A 27,755-nucleotide genomic window follows, 5' to 3' on the forward strand; every position below is an offset into this window, starting at 1 on the left:
ATCCCAAGAATCTGCCCTAAAAAGCAGAATAGAGATGCTTTTTTAAGTGACCACATGAGGAGAGGCATTAGGTGTTCAAAGAGGGTTTAAACGCAAGATTGGTGTTGGGGCGCGTGGGCAGCTCAGTCGATTGAGCGTCCACCTTTGGCTCAGTTCATATCTCACAGTTCGTGAGTTCGAGCCCTGTGTCAGGCTCTATGTTGACAGCTCAGAACCTGGAGCTGCTTCTGATTCTGAGTCTCCCTCTCACTCTGTTCCTCCCAGCTCGCACTCTGTCTCAAAAACAAATAAACATGAAATTTTTTTTTTTTTTTAAAACAAGATTGGTGTTCAGGAAACAGGCAACAGGAAAATGAACGATCTTGTAGTTATTTAGCATAATGGTATGCAGTTTATCTCCTTGATGATACCATGTTGACAATGGCAAGTTGCAAAGGGATTAAACTTGGGAGCCAAACTGCACCATTTTTTACACAGGGAAACAGCTGAGAGCAGTTCAATGACCTCCAACACTGTGTACCTAACAGAGGTGTCAAAGTTGAACCCAACCCTTCGATCGGTCCCAGGGTTCTTCCTATTAGACCTCACTGTCTCTTCTTCTTCTTTCTTTATTCCTATTTATGTTTACTTGCCCTTCTTACCTACCTTCGCACCTACCTGAAATGCTTCAAAAACTCTAACAACAAATTTCCTAGTGTTTTCCCTGAAGTTCTGGTTTGGGAAAGAGGTAAGGGACCAGTTAGACTGGGTTCAGCCCAATGGCCATGAATCTTTGCCTTCCACACAAACTCTAAACACCAATCCTATGCAAATGAATAATCCTACCATCAGATTTCTACCCACGGTGAAAAATTATAAAACCTGAGAAGCCACAAAAACATAGGTCATAAGATTTAAAGAGTGGTACCTCCTGATCTTAAAATCAATTTCTACTTCCTAAAATACATTTAGGTTATCAGAAATCTTTATGAGAAATTGAACAAAGCCCATTTTTCCATATATGTATTTTAAAGGTCCTTACTGAAAATACCTTTTATGTAGCCAGTTAGAATAATTACACCTTTTCCTTTGGGCTTTTGTGTATATGTGACACAGAAATATTTGTACCAATTAAGTTTCCAAAAAAAAAAAACCTGGAAAGGAAAACTTACCACACAACAAGTTGGACACTGTGTTTTATAGGAGAGAAATTTTCTTATACAGAGAGAACAGTCTGCAAAAAAACAAATGCAACATAATAAATTAGTTAGGCTATATTACATTACAGATTCCTATAACATAGGAATCTGACTTCTAACAAAATCTAACTTAAGTCCTAGAATATTTCCATCATCTAAAATATTATACCAGTATAATTTCAAAATTCTAACACTTCTACTATACCTAAGCATATTTGCAAAAGTGATGAAAAAGGATTTTTGGGAGAGGGAAAAATATCAGATAATAATAATCATGAGTCCCTAGCATATCACAATTCCATAAAATGTAGGAAATGTACATTTAAGACCTGGAATGGATACTATCTAAATATGTCAGATATCCCTATGCCTAATGTTCTAAAATATAAATCTTGAAATAAGATATATACACATGTTAAGCCTGTTTGGCTCAGTCATTTGAACATCAGACTCTTGATTTTGGCTCAGGTCATGATACCAGGGTCGTGGGATCTAGTCCTCTTTCGGGCTCCACACAGCCCGCGGAAGATTCTCTCTCTCCCTCTACCCCTCTCTCCTGCTTGCACTCTCTTAAAAAAATTTAAAAAAATTTTTAATAAAAAAAAAGAAATAATGTATATCTAGGTTATCAAGTACATCCTAACTATAAATGATGTCAATCATCTCACATATAACAAGCACTTCATGTCAAGCACTAAGAAAAAACAATATTCAAGGGAAGGTTCTTCATCTTAAGTAGCTAACAAAGTAGTGAGGCAATTTAAGTACAATTCACTGTAATAAATTCTAAGGATTTAAGCATGAAATTGGCGCTAAGTAAATTCTTCACATCCAAGGCAGTGTAAAATGATCTTCCAAAGGAAAAAAATGTGACTAAATAGAATGGTACCTTAATGGTAGGTAATTTGCTATCAGCCCAAATTCAGTTTAGTGAAGGGGCCTCATTAAAAAGGATTCAGTTTAGTTAAAGAAGAGGAGACAGTATGAGTTCAGGTATAAATATCCAGGAAATGAACAACTCACGGCAACCTCAGCGAGAGAGCCCAGGAGGAAAAATAAAAGAACATGTTAAAAGAGAAGATAAAACAGGCAATGGGTTAAGTTCTTTGGGGAAGCAAAGACGAATAAAGGGAGAATTCCAGTTTCCAGGTTTACGGGTAAGAGGCTTGGAAGTCATCACTACATCTCCATCTAACAGCAAATAAAAAGGTGGCCAGGCTGAAAAGTCAACCCTTCCGAGCTCCAGCAGGGAAGTGAGCGTCCAGGACTACCTGCCGCTCCCGAACTGCTGACACAGACAGGCTGGACGCCGAGAACCACAGCTGACCAGAGCAGAAAGAGCCAGAGAACCAGAGAAAGACGCTCTGCTAGAACCAGTGCAGGGGATGGAAAACCCGAACTGTAACGGCAAATCACCGGAAACTCAGGGGAGAGGAGTCTGAGCATGAAAAACTCCAGTGGGGGGGGGAGGGGGCGCCTGGGAGGCTCAGTCTGTTGGGAGCGTCCGACTTTGGCTCAGGTCATGATCTCATGGTTCACAGGTTCCAGCCCCACATGGGGCTCTGTGCTGAGAGCTCAGAGCCTGGAACCCACTTCGGATCCTGTGTCTGTCTCTCTGTCGGTCTGTCTGTCTCTGTCTCTCCCCTGCTCATGTTCTGTCTGTCTCTCAAAAATAAACAAACATTAAAAAGAATTTTTTTTAATTTAAAAACTCCAAGGGGACCAAGACATACGATGGGTCTCACACTTTCATGAATTTCAGCTCCAAGGGTTTTACCTGGTATTCAAAGTAACAATCAGAAAAATCCACTCGCCCTTCTGCAGGAAGAGGGGGAAAGCGAACATCTGCAATACACCAGAGCTCTCTTCTTAACAAGGCCTGCCCTCAAGAGAAACTACTTTACCAGACCTAAGTCTTCTGGGATATTCTCAGAGCCCAGTTGACCCCAGGAAAGTGAAATGTGCTAGTTATCCTGTTCCACCCAAGGGGAAGAACAAACTGAGAGGCACTTGTGATGTTCACAGTGTAGCACACAGGATCCCTAAAACACAGACATGATCAGAGAACTAAAAAACACTGCACTTCTCTGCCATCCAACTGCCACATTACTAAAGGTCTATTTAATACAGTTCCATTTACCTAGAACATCATGACAGACTATTAGGAAAAAACTACAAAGCATATTAAAAAGCAAAAGACATAGTTTGAAGAAACTGCAAGCATGAGGCCAACAGCCAACTATGGCACGAAAGCTGGAATTAACAGACCAGGAACTTAAAACAACTGGATGAAGGTGACAATTTGGAAGAACAATGGGTAATGTAAGCAGAGAGATAGAAATTATAAGAAAGAATCAAAAAGAAATGCTAGAGTTGAAAAACACTGTAACAGAAGCGCCTGTGTGGCTCACTCGGTTAAGCATCTGACTTCAGCTCAGGTCATGATCTCATGGTTCGTGAGTTTGAGCCCTACAGTGGGCTCTGTGTTGTCAGGGCAGAGCCTGTTTGGGATCTTTTGTCCCCCCCCGACCCTCCCCTGCTCACGTGCATGAGAGTTTACGTGTGTTCTCTCCCTGTCTCTCTCTCTCTCTCAAAAATAAGTGTTTTTAAAAATGTAAAGAAAAACACTGTCACAAAATGAAGAATGTCTTTGATGGACTCATTAGTAGATGAGACACAGTTGAAGAAAAAAATCACTTGCACTTGAGACTATCTCAATAGAAACTACAAAACTGGAAAAAAGGCTGGAAAAAACAAAACAACATTTAAGAACGTCTTTGTAGTGGGACACTACACAGGTGTACTATACAGGTACTAGCAATACTGCCAAAAGGAGAAGAGAGGGAAAAAGACAGAGGAAATATTTGAGGCAATAATGACTGAGAATCTCCCTCCCCTCCCCCCTAAAACAACCTACAACCTGATATATCTTATTCAAACTGCAAAAAAATCAAAGACAAAGAAAATGATCTTTAAAAAAAAGAAGGAAAGAAAAAGAAAAGAATCTTGAAAGAAGCCAGAGTGGGGAGAAACATCTTAGCTATAAATAAGCAAGGAAGAATTATATTCAGCCACTCGGAACCATGCAAACAAGAAGAGAATGGAGTATTGAGAGAAAGACCTTTCAGCAACCTAGAGTTTTATGTCCCATGAAATCAGGCTTTAGAAGTGAAACAGAAACAATTGTTCAGACAAATAAAAATTGAGGGCATTTGCTCCCAGTAGACCTGCATCATAAGAAATGTTAAAAAAAAAAAATTCTTCAGAGAGAAGGAAAATAATGTGAGAAACTTGAATCTACAGAAACAAAGGAAAAGCAGTAGAGAAGGAATAAATACAGTTAAAATTTAGAATTATTTTTCTTATTCTTAATTGATCTAACAGGTAACTGTTCAAAACAATAATGTCAGCAAAGTTTTCGGTAATGTTAATACACACACATATGTTAATATACATACACAACATATATAATAAATAGTATATGTATAGATGTACTATTCTTATGTGTGCTTATGTTTAGGTGGAATGAATGACAGCAATGATTCAAAGGACCGGAGGGAGAAATTAGAGGTACCGTAGTCTGCTCAGGCTGGCATAACAAAACACCACAGACTGGTGGCTTAAAGAACAGAAATTTATTTTCTCACAGCTCTGGAGGATACAAGTACAAAATCAAGATGCCAATATGGTAAGTCTGTGGTGAGGACTCTCTTCCTGGCTTGTAGATGGCTGCCTACTCACTGTGGCCTTACTTGGCAGGGGGAGAGAGCAAGCTAAACGTCTCTGCTTAGAAGGGCACTAACACCTTCACCAGGGGCCCACCTTCACGGCCACAGCAAAACCTGATGATCTCCTGAATATGATCACACTGGGGGTTAAGGCTTATGAGTTCTGGGAGGGACACGACTCAGGCCACAGCATTCTGCTCCCTGACCCATGAAAATCTATGCCCTTCTCTTCCGCAAAATACATTCACTCCATGATACACCAGTCCCAAAAATCTTAATTCATTCCAGCAACAAGTCTAAAGTCTAACATCCAATCCTTTTTTTTTTTTAAATGTTTTATTTATTTTTGAGAGATTGAGAGACAGCATGAGCAGGGGAGGGTCAGAGAGAGGGAGACACAGAATCCAAAGACAGGCTCCAGGCTCTGAGCTAGCTGTCAGCACAGAGCCCGATGCGGGGCTCGAACCCACGAACCGTGAGATCATGACCCAAGTCGAAGTCGGACGCCTAACTGACTGAGCCACCCAGGCACCCCAGTAAGAGCAGTTCTACTTTACAGCAAGTAAAATGCAGCACAGGGCTCAGCCAATCTGCCCAACGTCACAAAGCTAATAAGTGACAAAGGCAAGTACCAGAGCTCATGCTCTTAACTTATTACTAATTATTTAAAACATGTATAATTTGTTTATAAAATATATCTATTATATATACCTATATAACATAGATATTACTTAATAGGATCACATGTACCAGAGTATGTATAATGAGACTGCTGTTTTCTCTTCTGCATAATCTTGTGATATGTTTAGTTTTCACATCTGGAGAAGCAGACACAGGCCCAAAGTAGATCAAGCCATTGGCTTCATTTCAGTACACTGGTTTACTAAGTATGTAGTGGCGAACTGTAGACCAGCACAATGTATTCTCTAGTAAGCTACCGTCATATTCCACTCAAAGTCGAGCAGGTGACGAGATCTCAACCATGTATACCTCGGTGGCTTTATTTAAATCACCTATGAAGTTTGTTTTTCCTCCCAAAACCCAGCTGTGAGCTCTGTGGACACGGTGGAGGAGGGCAGAATAAGACAGTGATATAAAGGGTAGCTGCACAGAAACATGCAAGCCTAGGGGGAGCAGGCATTTCTAATCTTGAACAGGACACAGCAAACTGCTAGCTTTCAAATATCAAAGGAGCCTAGCATGCCAACAGTAAAAAGCAATTTTCTAACAGTAAAACTAATTATTTGTGTGGGTGATCTTAAGGATTGTGTGAGAAAATGAACCATTTCAAAAATAGTTCTTGAGTGTCCAGTTAAAAGCAGAAAATCCAGTTCCTAGTTTGAAAGGAAGAGGAGGTACTGAAAGCTGAGAAAGCTGGCCTCTGCCTCCGGTTCTAGGGCCAAGTGACCAGCTAGCCGGTAAGGAACACTGTCCCTCCAGCCTCTCACACGTGCGGCTCTGCGTAACTTTATGTCCCATCCATCCACAGGCTATCACTCTTCTCCCGTCTTGTTCCACAGTGCTGCCTCATCAGAATGTAAGAGAAGAAAAACACATATTTGCTTAAAGCAATCTTTTTTTTAAATGTTTTATTTATTTATTTATTTATTTATTTATTTANCTAAGCCACCCAGGCGCCCCTCATGTCTATATTTTTAAAGTAAAATATGAAATGTACCATTTGCTGACCTTCACTAAATTAAGAGACAATATAAAATTGCTTTAGGGGCGCCTGGGTGGCTTAGTCGGTTGAGCGTCCGACTTTCGCTTAGGTCATGATCTCGCGGTTCGTGGGTTCGGGCCCCGCGTCGGGCTCTGTGCTGACTGCCAGCTCAGAGCCTGGAGCCTGTTTCAGTCTGTGACTCCCTCTCTCTCTGACCCTCCCCTGCTCATGCTGTCTCTCTCTCTCTCTCCTAGAAATAAATAAAACATTAAAAAAATATATATATATATAGAAATGAAATTGCTTTTTAGTCTAATATAAGTTTCACTTAATTTTAGGAGTCAAAATCCACAAAAGAAAAATGTTTCCTGATCCACCTTTAAATTAGTGGTAACCTATTTTACCTGGTAGGCACTGGTAACAGTGTCTACAAGCCAATAATTTCATCTAGGAGGAATTATTTTGAGCATCCTCCATTATCAAGTCAGAAAAACTGGGCAAGTGCAAAGAAAACTGGCACTTGAATGTATCAATTTATTACTGAGAACATTTCTCACTTAATGATGTTTTACAGATTGGAGTAAGTCCATTCCCTCTTCCTTAAAAAGTGCTCTTTAATAGCATGATTTTGGATCAATTTAACGGACTTGCTTTCTGCCAAAGCATCCCACTCCAACCTTAATAACACAACTGTAACTGCAATGTTCATTAGCCATATTCAAAAAATCTAAACAGAACAAAACAGAATAAAGCTATTCAAAATGATAAATCCTGAGATGATTAAAGAGCAGCAATAAATAATGGGTAGGTAGATTTTGGGTCACCAGTTCTAGTCGACCCAGGACAAAAGCAGAACATGATGGCCAAATGTAGTTCCTATTAAGCTCTGGGGGCTTTGTGTCATTAAAGGAATACTACAGGCCCAGAGAAACCTTTGGTCTTGTGGGAAGTGGTGACAAGTGGTGTTTAACAGAGAGGGCCTACCAAATCATGAGAGGTACAATGTGGAAAATAAGTGCTCAAAAGTAATCTGAAAGCACCCTCTACTGACTTCCTCTTAGAGAAAGAATGAGATCAATGACAACCTATAAGTGACAAAGAAACAAACAATGAAAATGAAAAGAATGGAAGTAAAGGCTAATTTTTTCAGCTAAATAGAGTTCACTGAATTCATAAAAAGCAGACTTTCATCTACAGATGGGACTCCTATCTCTGTCCATGAGAAAGTAACAGGGTCCAGAATAAAAAAAAATAACAGGTTCCTTCCATAAACAATCAAAACACTGGAAGGAAATGTGAAACAACTATTTTCAGACTTTGGACAACAGCAGAAATGAGAAAGTTCTATCACAGTCCAACCTTTGTCTGGAAGCAATTTCGTAACCACAGTGCAGGGAAGAGAGTCAGACAGCCCATCAGTCTTGCTAGTTGCAGTAACAAAGACCAGAATTCAGGGCAATCCAGGGAGCTAGAATTTGTAGGGCAGAGTACCAGAAAGAAAAGAGGGTGGCCCACACATACATAGTCAAATGGTCTTTGATAAGGGTGCCAAGTGTGCACACACAACAGAGGAAGGACAGTCGCTTCCACAAATGCCAGTAGAAAAACGAGACTTCTACATCCAAAAGAATGAAGACTTGAAACTATAAAATCCCTAAAAGAAAACAAAGGGGAAAAGCCGTATAACATCAGCCCTGGGAATGATTTCCTGGATATATCAAAGGCCCAGGCAAAAAAAAAAAAAAAAGCAAAAATAGGTAAGCGGGACCTCATCAAACTAGAAAGCTTGTGCAAATGATCTATACAGTAAAAACAAAACAAAACAGAACAAAAAAACCAAATACCTACTAAATAGGAGAAAATATCTGCAAGAAGCCATATACCTTATAAGAAGTTCATATCCAAAATATGTAAGGAAAACCTATAACTCACCACCAACAGAAACCCAAAACCAAGATTTAAAAAGGGCAAAGGATCTGAAGAGACATTTCACCAAAGACATACAGATGGCCAAGAGAAAAGATGCTCAATTTTGCTCATAATCCAGAAAATGCAAATCAAAACCATGAGATATCACCTCACGTCTGTTAGAATAGCCATTATTAAAAAAAAAAAAGAAAGAAAGAAAGAAAGAAAAACAGAAAGTAAGTACTGGTAACAACGTAGAGAAATGAGAACACTTGCGCATTGTTGATGAAAATGTAAAATGACACAGCGTCTATAGAAAACAGTATGGGGGTTCCTCAAAAAATTAATTACCATCTGAGCCAACAATCCTACTGTATATTTATGCAAAAGAAATGAAGAAAACGATCTCAAGGATATATTTGCATGACCATGTTCATAGCAGTATCATTCACAACAGCCAAAAGGGGGAAGCAACCAAAGTGTCCACCAAATGAATGGATAAAGGAAATGTGATGTATGCATACAATGGAAGATAATTTGGCCTTTAAAAAAAAAGGAAATCCTACTACATGTTACAATGTGGATGAACTTTGAGGACATTAAGTTAAGTGAAATCAGCCCATCACTGATAGACAAATACTGCATGATTCCACTTATATGAGATATCCAGTCAAACTCTGGTTGTTGCCAGGGTTGAAGGAAGAAGAACTGAGGAGTTGCTGTACGGTGGGTATAATATTTCAGTCACACAAAATGAAAAAGGTCTAAAGATCTCCTGTACAACAATGTCCATATAGTTAACCATACTATACTGCACATGTAATAATTTGTTAACAGGGTAAGTTTCATATTATGTGTTTTTCACCACCCCACCACCCCACCCCGCCAAAAGCCACCCCTATAGGAAGGGCTACTCTTGACCCACACTAACAAAGCTTAAAAACAAAACTTGACAGGATCAATCTAATCCACAAGCAACTTACTTGCCTGCCACAACACAGCCCCTACTCCAATAAACTATACAACAAAATCTATCCACTCAAAAATGTAAACACTACAATGGCAAGCATCTAATCAAAAATTACCAGTCATGCAGAGAAACAAGAAAATATGGTTTATAATCAGGAGGGGAAAAAATTAGTCAACATAAACAGACTTAGAAACGCCACGAATAAAGGATTAGCAGAAAGGGAGGTTAAACTATGAGAAATACATTCAGTACATTCAAAGATTAAAACACACACAAGAACCTAATGAAGAAACAGAAAATATGTTAGAAATGAAATTTCTAGAGATGATCAATATAATATCTGAAGTGAAAATTGCACTGGATGAGACTAACAGCTGACGAGATACTACAGAATAAAAGATCAATAGACCTGAAGTCATAGCAAAAGAAATTACCCAAAACTAAGCACATAAAGGGAGGGTGGGTGTGAGGGGGAGACCAAAACAGAAAGAAAAAAAAGAAAAGAACAGAGTCTTAATGTCTGTAGGTAAAAATCAATCAAGCAGTAAAATAAAAAATAATTAAGGTCTAACAAAATTTAATTGGAATCAGCAATGGGGCATGGGATTGGGCATGTGAACAGAAAAATATTCAAAGAAACAAGGGTTAAAATGTTTCCAAGTATAAATCTCAAGCCCATGGACCCCAAACAAGACAAACACAAAGTAAAGCAAACAAAAGCATATTACACATTTTTAAAAACAAGTGATAAGGCAAAAATCTGAAAGGTAGCTAGGGAAAAAAGGCATATTACATACAGAAAGCTCTAGATAAGAATACCATATCTGGTTTCATGTGACACCAGTAAAGTCAGAAAACAGTAGAATGATATTCTGAAAGGGAAAAAATGTTAACCTTGAATGTATACCCTTTGAAAACATCTTTCAAAAAGCAATGAAGTCACTTTTTCAGACAAACAAAAGCTGAGAGAATTCTTTTTTTTTTTAATTTTTTTTTAATGTTTTTTATTTATTTCTAGGAGAGAGAGAGAGAGAGAGAGAGAGTGTGAGCAGGGGAGGGTCAGAGAGAGAGGGAGTCACAGACTGAAACAGGCTCCAGGCTCTGAGCTGGCAGTCAGCACAGAGCCCGACGCGGGGCCCGAACCCACGAACCGCGAGATCATGACCTAAGCGAAAGTCGGACGCTTAACCGACTAAGCCACCCAGGCGCCCCAAGCTGAGAGAATTCTTAAGCAGCCTAACTATAAGAAATGTAGCAGAGAGAAAAAAAAAAATGATACTTTTTCCAGAAGGAAACTTGGATATATACAAAAGAAAGGAGAGTATCAGAAATGATAAAATATGTGGGTAAATACAAAAGACAAAAAATTTTTTTAATTTGTTTAAAAGGTAATGGACTGTCCAGGGCACCTGGGTAGTTTAGTAGGTTATACATCTTGCTCAGGTCTTGATCTCAGGGTGGTGAGTTCAAGCCCTGCACTGGGCTCTGTGCTGGTCATGGAGCCTACTTAGGAAAAAAAAAAAGATAATGGACTCTCTAAAGCAAATATAATATCAATGTATTGCGTTGTCTATAATATATGTACACATAAAACTAAAGACAACAATAGGAAAACAGGAAGGGGGAAATAGAAGTACACGTCTGTAACAATTCTACTCTACTCAGGTGGCATAATACTGTTTGAAAGGAGACTGTCATAAATTAAAGAGGCATATTTTAAACAACCACTAAAATAATAAAACAAAGAAGCAGAGCTAGTAAGTCAACAGCAGAAAAGAACAAACACTTAAAAACATGTTCAATTATTTCCTAAAAAGGCAGAAGGACAAGAAAGAGCTGGACAAATAAAAAACAAAAAGGTAGGGGGTGCCTGGATGTGTCAGTCAGTTAAGCATCAGGCTCTTGGCTTCAGCTCAGGTCATGATCTCACCATTTGTGGGATTGAGCCCCATAGACAATCTGTGCTAAAGGTTCCATGTGTGCGGAGCCTGCTTGAGATTCTCTCTCTCTCTCTCTCTCTCTCTCTCTCTCTCTCTCTCTCTTTCTCTCTCTCTCCCCCCCCGCCCCTTCCCCACTCAGAGTGCATGCTATCTTTCTCAAAATAAATAAACATTAAAAAAAGAAAGAAAATGCACATAAAATGCAAAGATCCTAAAAGGTCCAAATAAAACCAAAATGAGAGGACTTAAAATGTCTGACATCAAGACTTACTACAAAGGTACAGTAATTAAGACAGTGTGGTATTAGCACAAGGATCAAAACAGAGAACAGTGGAACAGAAGGGAGTCCGGGAAAACACACACACATTATTACCTAAAGCCATGTAGACTAAGATGGGGAAGATACAAATGTACAGTATCTTAACTATACTGGTTACATGGTAAACACCTTTGTCAAACCTCACTGGTGCTTGTACACGTTACATCTTATAATGGATGTAATTTATTATATGTGAATTATACCTAAAGATTATTTTAACTCATATTTAGAAATAATTCTTAAAACTTATCTCGGTAACTAAAGTGAATCTACTCTAGAAAAGAACTGACAGTTATTAAGGGCCCATATACATCATGCCAGACAGTGGGCTCTGCACATTTAGTTTTCATAATCATCTTTTTTTTTTTAAGTTTATTTACTTATTTTGAGAGAGAGTGTGTGTGTGCGCCCATGAAAATGAGAGAGGGGCAGAAAGAGGGAGAGAGAGAATCCCAAGCAGGCACTGGGCTGTCAGCTTAGAGCAAAACACAGGGCTCAATCTCACAAACCTGATTCGAAATCAAGAGTCTGAGGCTTGGGGCACCTGGGTGGCTCAGTTGGTTAAGTGTCCAACTACAGCTCAGGACATGATCTCACGGTTCGGTTCGTGGGTTCAAGTGCCGCATCAGGTTCTGTGCTAACGGCTAGCTCAGAGCCTGGAGCCTGTCTTCAGATTCTATATCCCTCTCTCTCTCTGACCTTCCCCTGCTCATGCTGTCTCTCTCTCTCTCAAAAATAAATAAAACATTAAAAATTAAAAAAAAAAAAAAGAGTCTGAGCCTCAACAGATCTGAGCTACCCAGATGCCCCTTCACAGTCACCTTTTAAAGTACAAATTACTCGTCAAATTTTTACATTGGAAGAAACATTAGCATTTGCAAATTAACCTGCCTGGTAAGGGAGGGAGGTCAAGAGTCAAGCCTAAGTACACCTCTAATGCCCATGTTGCCGCCACCACCACCCTCTGACGTCTCTGCTACAGAAACTTTTTCACCGAAGCTACTACTATCCACCAAAACCATTTTTAAGCCTACCTGGTCTTTAACCTTCTAAGACAAATCAATTGAAAATAGAGGACAACAAAGATCATGAACCTGAACAACCCGTTAATTGGATGGCCAGCTCCTAACCAAGGACAGGCTCACCTCTATGCATGAAATGCCTTAAGCTGCAGTATAAAAAATACATAAGAGACTCATAGAAGTACAAGCAAATCTCAATATATTAAAATCACAATCACACAGCAAGTTAAGTGTAATACTCTTCAGTGGTAGCATTCTCCCACTGGGATTTTTAAACTTTGAACATATTTTTAAACTTTGAATTATATATTCATGCCAAGGACTACATGATTGAACTATCCATACGTTACCTTGTTACACAGCAAAAATTCTGAAATTTAACATCTAAAAGTGCTTGGTAAATAAAGAACCACATATAGTGACAAAATCTTTATTGCTGTAATGTTATAAAAGGTATAAAAATATCCAAGAGGAGATGCAAAAAAACATGGGAGAAGATGGTATTGGAGATGAACATGATAAAAGGAAGAGATTTACAGATAATCTGAGGACAGCTGACATCAGGAATATTCCTGGTCCTATGGACTTTCCTACTTCGTCAGTCTTAACTGGAAACCACAGGAGATGATAGTTTCAGGAAAACACACTTTTGCCATCTTTGCTTGTAATTGCAAGAACTGGTACCGCCAGACCTCTGTTGGCGATATTCAGGTGTTCTTCACTCCCGTCTCTGGTCCCAGGAATAACCCTTGGTGAAATGAGTACTGACGACATGTGAAACTGATGCTATTGCTTCTGCCACTATCTTCAAATCCAAAGGACAGTCTTCATAATGTGGGGATACTCCTCTTTCATGTACTGGAGTGGACGGTCCTCACAGATCAGAAAAACTGGACTGAGAGGCACCTGCGTGGCTCCGTCAGTTAAGCATCTGGCTCTTGACTGCGACTCAGGTCACGATCTCAGTTTGGGAGATCGAGGCCCACATGGGGCTCGGCACTGACAGTGCGGAGCCGGCTTGGGATTCTCTCCCTCCCCCTTTCTGCCCCTCCCCATTCTCCCTCTCAAAATAAACAATAAATAAACGTTAAAAAAGAAAAGAAAAGAAAAACTGGACCGAGAATGCTCACGTTTGAAAGCTACCCAGAGTGTCCCTGGAAAGAACTGTAATCAGACAGGCTGACTCTTCTCATTATTGATATTGGACTAAATATTGGGAGCTTGAGAGACACCTGGGCAGCTCAGTTGGTTAAGCATCTGACTTCAGCTTGGGTCATGATCTCACAGTTCGTGAGTTGGAGCGCCGTGTTGGGCTCTGTGCTGACAGCTCAGAGCCTGGAGCCTGCTTTGGATTCTGTCTCCCTCTCCCTCTGCCTCTACCCCACTCACCATCTGTCTTCTTTGTCTCAAAAACAAATAAACATTAAAAAAATTTTTTTCATAAACACTGGGAGCTTGAATGATGGAGATGTTATTATACAGACAAGTTCCTGATGGTATGATTATAAGGCTTCATTTCAGTATTCCCGTAAGTATTAAGTGCACATATTTATAATTTTCACTTATCATAGGGTAAATTTAAAATTGATTCATAAAAAGTTATCTTTTTCCAGATTTTAGAGGACACAGAAGTTTGTAAAGAATAGTATTTTTACTTCCTAAATGTTTTTTTCCTTTCTAACTCCACTCCACAACATTATCTGTTAATGGAGTTTTGTGCCTATCCTTTTGGGGTATACTGATAAACTGATATGCAAATAGTCTTATGGGCCCCTATGTTAGCTACAGATTTTTATGCAGTGAACATGCTGATACATAAATTATTGTGAATTTCTCCAATTAATCTGTTGAAATAGTCCCAGTAGTTTCACTTTATTGGAAATAAAGATATCCAAAATTAGTATTTTGAGTCAAAAGTGCAGATTTCCCAAAACAGTTTAGATTGTCATCAATCCTGCCCTCCCCCACATGATTATGATTTCTGTTTTCTAAAACACTACAAACATTAGATGTCAGTGTTTTAATCTTTGACAATGTGATATTACAAAGTAATTGCTTCTCTTCTGTTATTGTTCACTTCAATCATCTTTATACATCCTTAAACCTTACTAGTTATTTGCTACTTCATTTTCCTCTGTGTTCTTTTTTTTTCATATCCCTTGGAATATTAATGTCTTTGTCACTGGTTTCTAAGAGATCATTTGCGACTAAGGATGTTAACTATCCGCCAAGCATTGCAAATGAAATAATACGTTTTCTCAACAATGTTTTACAGTGATGTTTTACTTTTTGGTTGTATAGAAGTTGTGTGTTGAAATATAATAATTTTCTGCTTTAAAAAAAATCCAAGAGGAAGATGGCAGAAAATAATTTCTGAAAACTTCAAGACAGAGAAGCTAACGTAAGAAATGAATGAGTGCTTACCTTTGTGTTAACACTACCTTATATGAAAATCACACTCGTACTAACTCACAACGACAATGCATACTTACAGTTATGGGAGCACTGCGGAATCATCATTGCAATGTTGAAATATTCAAAGCAAATTCCACACCGCAGCAAATCATCTATTGTCTGAAATGCAAAAATACACATATACCTATCAGATAGACACCAAGACTGGACCGTCTGCCACAGAACTCTTTCTCCATCTTTAAAAAAAAAAAAAAAATTAAAAAAAAATTTAATAATACTCTTTATGAATATACAAACCCAAAATTAACTCCACATAAACTGCAAGCGATCTTGACAAATGGAGAAAAACCTCCCCTCCCCCCCATGACTTACACATTCAAATGCCAGGTGATGGAAAACGCTTTAGACAGGTAAAGGGGCACCACAGATTCCTGCTCCTGTCGGCTCCGCAACCCTTCACAAAAGGGCCTCTCCACTCCTGTTCCATCTCCCGTGTGCTTCCGGCTCTTACTCAAAGCTTCCTCCCCTTCAAACCCCATTCCCTGGCCTACAGCCACTGTTGGGTAAAAGGTACCAACCGCCATTCACCACACAGGTTAAGAACAAAATGAGAGACTATTAAAGTCAAACATTCGAGATTATCCAGTTAAAGCTCTTCACAAATGGAGAGGCACACACATGCCGGGGATGAGTCACGCCAGCCCTAAACTCCCGGCACCCTCTGGGCAGTCGTCGGCCCGATGTTTCTGCACGACACCACATGTCAGTTACTAGGGGCGGGAGGCAACAAGGAAGCCCTGGCAGGGGCTGGCGCCAGTGGCAGCAGAGGTAAGGCAGCGGTTAGCCTGGGAAGTCGGATGGATGTGCTGCGGCCTGGGATGCAATCCAAACAGGAAAGGATCTATTCTTGCAACCCAGAATCTTCTAAATCATTTAAAATAAAATATGGGGTGCAGTCGGTTAAGCATCTGACTTCAGCTCAGGTCGTGATCTCACGCTTCGTGGGTTCGAGCCCCGCGTCCAGCTCCGTGCTGACAGCTAGTTCAGAGCCTGGAGCCTGTCTTCGGATTTTGTGTCTCCCTCTCTCTCTGACCCTCCCCTGCTCACGCTGTCTCTCTCTCTCTCAGAAATAAATAAAAACATTAAGAATAATTAAAAATAAAATAAAGTGTTATTTTGCATTCAAAAGAATGCTGAGCAGATATTTAAGAGAGAAAAAAAAAAAAGGAGCTCTCTCATGTACCGATATGGAAAGACTGCCAAGCTAAGTGCAAAGAGGAAGTAAGGTACACTACTTTTTTTGTTAAAAAGAGAGGGCAGAATAAATATGTATTCTATTTTTACCTTGTATACATATGAAGAAATTCTGAAAAGATACATATTATGTAATAAATAATGGTAACAGGGGTCAGAACACTGGACAGATAAGGAACAGGTAGGAAGGGGGACTTTTACTTTCCATTTCCTATATATATGTATTTTAATATTTATTTATTTTTGAGAGAGAGACAGAGTGTAAGCAGGGGAGGGGCAGGAGAGAGGGAGACCCTCCCCTTTCATGCTCTCTCTCTCAGAAATACATAAAACAAAAAAAAAAAATTAAGAAAACACATACACACACACTTTCAAAGAATAATTAATGCCATGGGAAAATGTTCATGTTTTAATAAAAACTTTAAAAAAAATCAGAGAACAAATCTATAATACATTACAGTAGAACTATACAGTTTAATCTCCCTAATAATCTTATGAAGTCTATAGTATCTATATCCCAGTTTTAAAGACGAAGCCTACTGTGCTTATAGTGACTGAATCAAACCCAAGAAGTTGACTCCAAAGTGTTCCCAAAATTTAAATGCATATATGCATCATACACACACAAGAAAAACTGAAGGAAAACAGGAGAAAACATTAAACAGTGGTTACCTCTGGATGGCAGGTTGATGCGTAACTTTCATTTTCTCTTTTATCTTAATCTGAATTTTAATTTTTTCTACTGTATACACATACTCCATTTATAATCCATCAAAACCAGAAATTCCTATTGCTATAAATCCAAGGAAATAGACATTAAAATACCAAAATCTTCTATCACTTTTGATGGTAAGCTACCACAGACACCAACCACTAGAAGACTGTGTTGAAAACCAGTTAAGAACAGAGACAGGGCTGGAAGTCAGAGTCCGGGCATCCACTCTATTGTGCTTTTTTCTAAGAACCATACACTCTTTTATGGAGGAGTGGTTCTGACAGGTGCTGAGCGAAGTTTGTGGAAGGTGATACTGTATCAGATGAGCTGTAACATTCTTGCAAAAACTTCTATTCCTGCCACTTCAAGATGGTAACTAACATGCAGTGCACTAGACAGAGTGGTCAGGTGGAAGCTCCAGGACTTCTTCAACTTAGAGAGAAGAGGGGGAAGTGGACGGGGGAAGTAGGGAGTGAGTGAAAAGACTTAATAACTAGAGAAAAGGTTCTTAAGTTTTTTTGGTCACAGGTCCCCTTAAAAATATGGATAAAAGTGGGGCACCTGGGTAGCTCATCGGTTGAGCAGCCGACTTCGGCTCAGGTCATGATCTCACAGTTTGTGAGTTCGAGCCCCGCGGTAGTTCTGTGCTGACAGCTCAGAGCCTGGAGTCTGCTTCCGATTCTGTGTCTCCCTCTCTCTGCCCCTTCCCCACTTGTGCTTGCTCTTGCTCTCTCTCCCTCTCGAAATAACATAAAAAAATTTTTTTAATATGGATAAAAGTTATGAACTCTCTTCCCAGAAAAACACATACAAACAAAAATTGTATCAATAATTCCAGATACAAAAGTCTGTCCATGGCTCCTAGGTTATTGGAATTTAAAGACAGATCTCTACACAAAGTAAGAAAGAACTTCAAACACAGCTTCTGGGAGCAGCTAATTCTTTGTCCCTGGAACAGTTCAAGCAAAGACTAAATGACAAATTGGCAAATATACTATAAAGGGATTAAAACACATAGATCAATGGAACAAGAGAGAGAGGCCACAAATAAACTCACACGGTTTATATGGTCAATTAATCTACAACAAAGGACGCAAGTCTTTTCAATAAATGGTACTGGGAAAACTGAACAGCTACATGCAAAAGAACAAAACTAGAGAACTTTCTTTTTTTTTTTTTTAAAGTTTTATTTATTTCTAGGAGAGAGAGAGAGACAGCGTGAGCAGGGGAGGGTCAGAGAGAGAGGGAGTCACAGACTGAAACAGGCTCCAGGCTCTGAGCTGGCAGTCAGCACAGAGCCCGACGCGGGGCCCGAACCCACGAACCGCGAGATCATGACCTAAGCGAAAGTCGGACGCTTAACCGACTAAGCCACCCAGGCGCCCCTAGAGAACTTTCTTATACCATACATAAAATAAACTCAAAATGGATTAAAGACTAAAATGTGAGTCCTGAAACCATAAAACTCCTAAAAGAAAACCTAGGCAGCAATTTCTTGGACATCACCTTAGCAACAAATTTATATAGATCTGTCTCCTCAGGCAAGGGAAATAAAAGCAAACATCAAGTGCTGGGAATGCACCAAAATAAAAGGCTTTCACACAGTAAAAGAAACCATCAACAACACAAAAAGGCAACTCAGTGAAGGGGAGATATCTGCAAATGATCTATCCAATGAGGAGTTAAGATCTAAAATATATAAAGAACTTAGACAAATAAACACCAACCCCCCCCCCAAATAATCCAGTTATAAAATGGTCAGAGAGTTTGAATAGACATTTTTCCAAAGACATACAGGTGGCCAACAGACACATGAAAAGATGCCCAACATCACTCATCATCAAGGAAATACAAATCAAAACCACCATATCGCCTCACACCTGTCAGAATGGCTAGTACCGAAAAGACAAGAAATAACAAGTGTTAGTGAGGTCGTGGAGAAAAGGGAACCCTCCTGCACAGTTGGTAGAAATGTAAATTGGTGCAACCAATGTGGAAAACACTATGGAGCTTCCTCACAAAATTAAAAACAAAAATACTGTATGATTCAGTAATTCCACTACTAGACATACGCATCCCTACATTTATTGCAGCATTTTTTACAAAAGCCAAGGTATGGAAGCAGCACAAGCATCCATGGATAGATGAATGCACAGAAAAGGTATGGTACATGGATACAATGTAATATTAGTAAGCATAAAAAAATGAGTTCTTGCCGTTTGTGACAACATGGATGGACTGAGAGGGTAACATGCTAAGTGAAATATGTCAGACAGAGGAAAACAAATACCCATATGATTTCACTTATATGTAGCATCTAAAAAACAAAACAAATGAACAAACAAAAAACAGACTCTTAAATATAGAGAACTGGTAGTTGCCAGTGGGGAGGTGGATGGGGGAAGAGCAAAATGAAGAGTATTAAGAGGTACAAACAATAAAAATAAAATAAAATAAAGATCTATTAGAAAAATAGAAAAGAAAATGCTGGAGGGGGCTGGCTTTCCACCACGATTCTAATATGGGCTCAGTAAACCCCATCGTTGAACACTCTCGGGTGCTGAACCCTATATTCAGTGCCAGGGTGAAACATCAAATCTGGAGAAGACAAGGAACCTGCCTCTAAAGAACACTGTGGAAGTCGTACTAATAGGTAAAATATGCTTAAATCTACAAAGCAAAAAGCTTTACAAGCTACAAAGCTTTTAATCCTTTATCCAAATCAACCTTCCCAACAACAAATAAAAAGGGGTGGAACACTTTACATATGTTAAGTGCTAATGATAATAATAAAGACACATGAATTGAATGCTTAGTACCTTCCAGATACTGCCTTCAATCAATCAGCAAATAATCTTTGAGCAAGCACAGTAAATAAGGCAGACAGGATCCCTACCCACACACATCAACTCACTGTCTTCACTTTATAGTTGAAGAAAGTCAGGCTCATGTAGGTTAAGTAGCTGACTCAAGATCACACAGTTAAATAAAAGCCAGAGACCAGATTTAACCCAGGACCACTGAACCCAAATCTATGTTCTCCACTGTACCTTTGTGCCAAGGCCACCACAACTCCAAAACCACATCTTTCCTAGATCCTTCCACAATGTCAGCTTTTCACCCCCGGGCTATCTCAAGTCCCCAAGCTCTGTAGATGACGCCGATGACAGCAAGAAGAACAAGGCATTATCCCCCAACTCCCCTCACTTAATCCTCAAAGTCATTCTTATCAGTCAGTGGGGCAGATCCCATAATCCCCAAATTTACAGAACTGAGGGATATCAACTAGAACGTGATCTTGCACACAAAAAGAAATACATAATTGCAGAGCAAGAAGAAAAACCAAGCAACTGATTCTTAGCTAGCACAGCAAAGTGTATTTGCTCTTGATCAAGCACAGAAGGAATCCAGGGCTCCCACTATAGTAAATGGAACTAGAATGACTTGGAAAAAAAAAAAAAGTTACTTAAGTGAAACAATACAATGAAACAAAAGGCGAATGCCGAGCCTGAACTCTGATTTTGTTTAAAAGGGACGCACAAGGGCGCCTGAGTGGCTCAGTCGGTTAAGCCTCCGACTTCGGTTCAGGTCATGATCTCACGGTTCCTGGGTTCGAGCCCCGCGTCAGGCTCTGTGCTGACAGCTCAGAGCCTGGAACATGTTTCGGATTCTGTGCCTCCCTCTCTCTCTGACCCTCCCTTGCTCACGCTGTCTCTTTCTCTCTCAGAAATAAATTAAAAAAACACTTAAAATTTTTAAAAAAATAAATAAAAGGGACGCACAACTGTTAGGAGTTTGGGCAAGTCAGGGAGGAGTTAGGGCAAATCAGCGCCAGGTAAGTTAGAAGAAACGAAAGAACGTAAAGGAGAAGACCTGTTTTGCTAGATGATTAAATAAGTGTGTTTTGATGCAGGGTCCAAACCCAATCATGCCCGTGTCACTAATGTACTACGAGAGTTCACACAACGCTTGACAAGTAGCAGGCCCTCGGAAAGGATTAGTTGTCACTGTCGTTTTCACTGTTTGGACTATTTTTCCCGAGGCCATTGTTCTTGCTGTGACTGAGCCGCTTAATACCCGGTTCCATAGACGACCAACCTAAGCTCCCCACACGGGACCGAGGCCTGACCCCGTCACTTCTCGGCAAGAGGCCCAAATCTACCAGGTCGCTCGGCGGCAGAGCCGAAGCGGGTTCCCTGGCCCACCTGGAGGCTCACACCACATCCCTTCTTGTTCTCAAGGCGGGACTGGCCTCCTGGACGCCCGGGTGCCCCCAACCTCCCCCGAGCACTCACCTTCATGACTGCCAGGCCTGGCGGCCACCGAGACTCCACTTGGGAGTCCATCGTTTCTCCTAAGTAGGCTGGGGGGTCCGTCACCCACTGGCCTCCCCGCGCTCCACCGATACTCGAAATTCCCCGCGCTACGGTGACACGTCAGCAGTGTGCGCCGCGCCTGAGGCGTGCGCGAAGCCTGCTGGGAGTTGTAGTACATGGGCGGGGCGCAGCCAAGACGCCCTCACTGCGCACGCTCCAAGCCTCCCCTTTGCCTCTCAGGGCAGGTCAATGGTTAAAAAGCCCACATTAGGTTTTGCAGAAGACCCTTGATAAACAAATGCCCGTTGAATGTTAGGAAAAAACAGTCAGGAATCAAGCCAAATCCGGACCTTGCCAAACCTCTCAAGGTCCAGGCTTCTGCCTCCTCCTCACGTCGCCCTCCATGATTGCTATAGTGACCCGTCCCTTCTCTGAGCAGGTGTTTTCATATCTATTATCTCATGTCACCCCATCACAAGACTGAGAGGTGAATGTTACCATTGTTAGTTAACACAAGAGAGAAGTTAGACTCAAAAAAGTGAATAGAGTTTCCTTGAGTCATACAGTGTCATTGCCCAGACTACAAATAGGGCCTCTGGACTTTAAACAGGAGTGCTTTCTTTTCTCAAATTAAAAAAAAAAAAAAAACAAAACAGTTTTCCTGTAGGGACAACCACCCTAACTCTTTCAGATATTTACTTTCTGATATTTCCTAGGCAGGTGTATAGATACGGGTGTTCCCCCCTCCAATGTTATTAAATTAAATGCATAGCTTTGTCAACTTGAGTTTTTCTGTTTCTTTATTTAACCACACATCTTAAGATCTCTCCATATTAATATGTGTATATTTATCTCATTCTTAGCTACAAAGTCAATAACAGATGTACCACAATTTATTACTCCCTTTCTGTGGAGCATTTAGGTTATTTCCAGTTTTTCACTATTGCAAAGAGTTGCAGTGAACACACCATCTATATACATCTTGGCACACTTGGGCTAAGATATCTGGGGATGCTTCCCTATCAATGGAACTACTAGGTCAATATGTGTGCCCTTGTAAAACTGTGACAGCTAGTAATAAATCATTTGCCAAAAAGGCTGATTTATACTAATGCATTTATATGTTTATAGTCTCACCAACCAAGCAAGAATAAGAATGCCCATTATCCAAATGGGAAGCTGACCATCATACCACCCAGTCTGTCAGTTTAACTCAGCACTCGCCCACTGCTTTATGTGGGCCTTCACTGCATTAGGCCTCATGGCCCCAAGTCATCAGTTGTGTTACTCGGGCCAGACTCTTGCCACTTGTCACTGCTACCCAACATGCATGCATGCTTTCATTCACTCATTCAACAAATACTTTTTTTAAAGCTTATTCATCTTATAAAAATTGTTTAATGTTTTATTTATTTCAGAGAGAGAGAGAGACAGAGTGAGCGGAGGAGGGTCAGAGAGAGAGAGGAAGACACAGAATCCAAAGCAGGCTCCAGGCTCTGAGCTATCAGCACAGAGCCCGAAGCAGGGCTCAAACTCAAGAACCACAAGATCATGTCCTGAGCGGGACGCTTAACCGAGTGAGCCGTCCAGGCGCCCCTTAAGTTTATTCATTTTTGACAAATTGGCTCAGGCTAGTTATTGAACCTCTCCACACCTCAGTTTTCTCATCTGTAAAACGGGGATGTTAATAATAGCGTTTGCCTTACAGTGATGTTATGAGAATTACAAGAACTATTGTAAGTAAGGTGCCTAGAACAGTGCCTGGCAACTAATCAGCCCTGCGTGAATATCAGCTGACATTGTTACTATGCTGTTGTCAGCACAGAGGGAAGCCCTTGGATGGCTTTAGGCAGGGAGGTAACATGATTTGACTTACGTTTTCGAAAGGTCACTCTAGTTGCTGGGTAATAAAGGATTTTAGTGGTGAAATGTTGTGCCCGAATCTCGAGTCCCCAGAGACCTCCAAGGAGCCGACACCGATACAAGTACATAAGGGTCTTTATTACAAGCTCAAGCAGAGGCTCATCCGTCAACCGGCGCAGTGGCAGCAAGGTGAAGCCCCGAACAATAGTGAGCAGGGTTTTTATGGGGTAAGGGACGGGGGTGTTACAGTGCGCACATTGTACGTATTGCATCATCACATAAGCACCAGTCATAATTGTGCAGCACCCATGGTTACAGTTTTAACCATTCAGTATCTGTGAGGTGTTCATTACTTTTGGTGGGACTCAGTCATGACCTTTGGGAATCCTTTGAAAATGACCAATTATGAGGTGAGTTCAAAGGGCCTACGTGGGGTTTAGGCAGGCAGTGAGTGATTGGCTAGTTTGTACAAAGTAACTATCAGCAGTTACCAGCCCTGACTCAGCCCACAGGAATGTTACAGTTCCCAGCCCTGACTCAGACCACAGGAATGTTACACATTTCTTTTGATTGGCTGATCCGACGGTGGTCCCAGGGTGGCTTCAGCTTGGCTTCAGCTGAAGCTTTTCCTGGAACCGGGGCTACGTGCAGCCCAAGGTTGCTCTTAATGGAGGACTTAATTTCAGGCTCCTCAGAAAGAATAAAAGTACCAATCAGCGGGAACTGACCAGTTTGGCAGTGGTCAGGAGGAGGTGAAAGTGCTGTGGGCCCCATGATTACTGCTGCAGACTCCACCCTAGCTTGTTCTCACCAGTTTCCAGCTCCCCCCACCTTGGGCCCCCAGCCCCCAGGGCCAGCAGGGCCTAGTTTACATTGACAGACTGTGTCTATCATCTGCTCCACTTGCCTGTTAGACCACAACCTCTGGAACCTTCTCCCTAAGACTGATTACCTGCCTGTCATGATAGCCTCTTCTTAGGAGGGGTCTCAGCCCTTCCAATGGATGCTTTCAATGAATGTTTACTGAGAGCTTCCTGCAGGCCCTCTGGTCCAGGCAGAGCTCACGAGCAATAAACTAGACAGAGAATATCTGCCCAAGTGAAGGTCTAAAGATGGGAAGAGCTTTGAGATCAGAGAGGAGGAACTTTAAGAGAGGAAGCTGTATTACTTGGTATTCTTTTTGTTACAAATGTTGAGTTAGGAAGGCAACTCAAAATGTCTTAATCAAAAAAAGGCATGTATTAGTTTATGTAAACAGGAAGTCCAGCAGTAGGTATTCAGGTGTGGCCTGATCCAAGTGTTAGCAGATTGGTCTCTTTTCTTTCTTCTCAGTCTCTCTTAAGGCTTCATATCTGCTTTCGTCAGTGTTGTCTGAATGCCCAGGCAGCCTTCCCCGATGCGGCAGCAAACTCGGCCTCCGGAAGCTCGGAGACTATGTTCCGCTAGCAAAGCTGTCTGAGCAGAAAGAAAAACCTCATTCCCAGTAGTCTCCCACCAAAGCACCAGGTTGAATCTCATTGGCCAGAATTGGATCACATGCTCATCTTTAGATCAATCACTGTGCCTCAGATTGTCTAGGTCTGAGTTGGGGGTGGGTGGTAGATGCTCCAAATGAACATTGGGGTAACGTTGGCAGTGGAAGAGGGAATGGCTCTCTGTAAACATGCAGATTGCAAAAATGGCTGTAAATTCTTCCTCTTCCTATATCCACACCTCTTTATGATATGACTCCTTCCACCAAGACGTGAATCTGTTTTTCCGCTCCTCGAATCTGGGCTTGGTCATGGGGCTTGCTTTGGCCACTACAACATTGACAAAGGTGATGTAAGCAGAGGCTTGAAAAGCGCCTGCGCGGTGGAGCTTCCCCTCTGTCTTACTGCTCTTGGAAAAACCGCCACGTGAACGAGCCCTAACAACTCCGTGGATGATGAGACAGGTGGCCAAGTTATGTTCGTCACCCCGGCTGACACAGAGCCACTTACAAGAGATGGGAGTGAGGCCATCCTAGACTATCCAGCCCCAGCCAAGTCACCTGCCTTCCTACAGATCAGCTCAGCCAGCTCTGACCAGAAATCTGCTCAACATACCCACCCACAGGCTCATGGTAAATAATAAATGTGGATTATCTGAAACCACTAAGTTCAGGAGTGGTTTGTCACATAGTAACAATGGCTAATCTCCTCAGTGAGCAAAAACCATGGCGGCTCTCCCCAGGAATCTTTTGCATGCCTAGAGCTTGGCTTCAGAGCTCCCTGCCAGGGGGGTGCCCTAGGCTCATGGGCCCCTCCTCTTCCCCATAGTAGTCTTCTGCTGCTCTCTGATCCAAAAACTTATCTCCACTCTGCTTCTGATCTGGTGCCAGACTTTATGGGTCCCAGGGGCATGACAGTCCTTGTGAAGAGCAACTCGTATGCAATTCTTTCTGTAGGCTTCCAGCCGTTCCTCCTTACACGGATGTAGCCATCCACCGGAAGAAATTGAAGGATGTGTAGCTGAGTCTTGTGCCTCCACCATCCATCATGATATCTGGACACACATTCCCCACTCAAGCTCCAATTCTTTGGTTCTCAAAGGCTATTTGGATTCTCAGAGCCTCCTGGGAAAGTTGAATGTTCCTCTGGGGGTGCTAAAGCAGGTTTTACCTCAAAGACACTCCATGGAAATTACTTTCTCCCAACAAGACCATCCATGCCCTAGCACAGCTAATAGAATGGTCCCCACAAGTGTTCACGGGGTGTATCGGCTGGGAAGATAACAAACTAGCATCAGGGCTCTGGGGCCCTTGGATACAGGGAGTACTTGGGCAAAGGGAGCAAAACAAGGAAAGAATGGAAGGGGAAAGGGTAGGAATCACCAAAGACAGAATTCTCACCGACGAATTTGGTCTTTAGCGTCTCAGGGGCAGGGCTGAGAGTTAATACAGACCCCAGTTTGCACCCATGCTCTTCCATTTACCATGTGATCTTACCTAAGCCACTTTTCTTTTCTTTTTTTTTTTTAATTTTAATGTTTCATTAATTTTTGAGAGAGAGAGATAGTGACAGTGTGAGCAGGGGAGGGTCAGAGAGAGAGGGAGACACAGAATCTGAAGCAGGCTCCAGGCTCTGAGCTGTCAGCATAGAGCCTGACGCGGGGCTCGAACCCATGAACTGTGAGATCATGACCTGAGCTGAAGTTGGACACTCAGCCGACTGAGCCACCCAGGCGCCCCGTAAGCCACTTTTCTTTCAGAGCCTCAGTTTCCTTTTCTGCAAGGTAACAATAATAATGCCTACCGCTGAGAGTGCCATAGCAATTATGTTTTTTACATGTTGGGAAGGGGCACCCGGGTGGCTCAGGCAGCTGAGTGTCTGACTTCGGCTCAGGTCATGATCCCATGGTTCGTGGGTTCAGGTCCCACGTCAGGCCCTGTGCTGACGCCTCAGAGCCTGGAGCCTGCTTTAGATTCTGTGTCTCCCTCTTTCTCTCTGCCCCTGCCCCACTTAATCTCTCTCTCTCTCTCTCCCCTAAAAATAAATAAACGTTAAATATTTTTTTAAATGTTGGGAAGCACCTACAGGGCATTTGACAGTGAGTGGCTGGCCATGGCAAGACGACTAACAGTCATAATTATTACTGTCATTGTCACCAATGCATATTATCAACCAGCGGGCATAGAGGTTGAGCACCAGCGCTGAAGTCAGGCTGCCCAGATTCCAATCTCAGCTCCACTGCTTACTAGTGCATGGACTGTGGTCTCTAAATACTATTCCCATGGAAAGGAGTCTGGGCTGTTTGGAGACATGGCTGATTTGAGGTCCGGGGCAGAAGAGGTGTGAGAGATGAGCCTAGAGCATCTTATTGTGTTCCCAAATAAGGAAGTTGTCAAAAACTAATAGAACTGGATTATTTATCAGGTTCCAAATGATCAGACCACAGTTTGCTTGCTGTTCATAGGGAAAATGCAGCTTTTCAGTGGAGGGATGAGTGAGAATCCACCTGATCTCTAAAAGGGGGTACCAAATAGCAAGCACATCCAGATGTGATACAATATGAAGCACACCTCATATTGGGAGCATTGTTGCAAAAAAGGGTGAAACTGATTCTCACAAAACATCTAGATCCAACTTCTAGTTTATAACACAAACATGAGGGATAGCAACCAGGGAATTGACAGACTGAGAAAGCAACCAGACATATTCAGACCATGGAGAAAGAAAATGAATAGGAGTTCTTCGACAGGTCATGAGCAGAAGTCACTGGTCTAGAATAACAAAGACGTAATGGACAGAACTCCCTTAGACCCTTGTTTAGACCCTGATTTGAATAAACTAAACTTTCAAAGAAAATTTTTAGAACAGTCAATGAATTTTGAATATGAATTAGGCATTGCATTATACCGAGAAGTTCTCCTTAATTTGATCAGATTGACAATGGGATTGTCATTATGTAGCAGATAATGATTTTTAGAGATAGATGCTGATG

The 27,755-nt window shown here is 41.3% G+C and overlaps 1 protein-coding gene across 1 annotated transcript in view; it reads right to left on the bottom strand.

Moving 5' to 3' along the window:
- The window catches only part of RAD18 (RAD18 E3 ubiquitin protein ligase), a 104,133-nt gene extending 82,613 nt beyond the window's left edge, over window positions 1-21,520 (bottom strand). Inside the window, exons 1-3 of the mRNA XM_077751482.1 lie at window positions 21,408-21,520; window positions 15,221-15,302; window positions 1,152-1,213 (exon numbers count right to left, since the gene is read on the bottom strand). Coding sequence (XP_077607608.1) covers window positions 1,152-1,213; window positions 15,221-15,302; window positions 21,408-21,458 — 195 coding nt within the window. The 5' untranslated portion in view covers window positions 21,459-21,520. The remainder of the gene's footprint in view (window positions 1-1,151; window positions 1,214-15,220; window positions 15,303-21,407) is intronic.
- Window positions 21,521-27,755: the final 6,235 nt, after the last annotated feature.

Source organism: Crocuta crocuta, unplaced genomic scaffold (assembly GCF_008692635.1).
Source record: "Crocuta crocuta isolate KB4526 unplaced genomic scaffold, BGI_CrCroc_1.0 scaffold69, whole genome shotgun sequence".
Taxonomy (NCBI): Eukaryota; Metazoa; Chordata; class Mammalia; order Carnivora; family Hyaenidae; genus Crocuta; species Crocuta crocuta.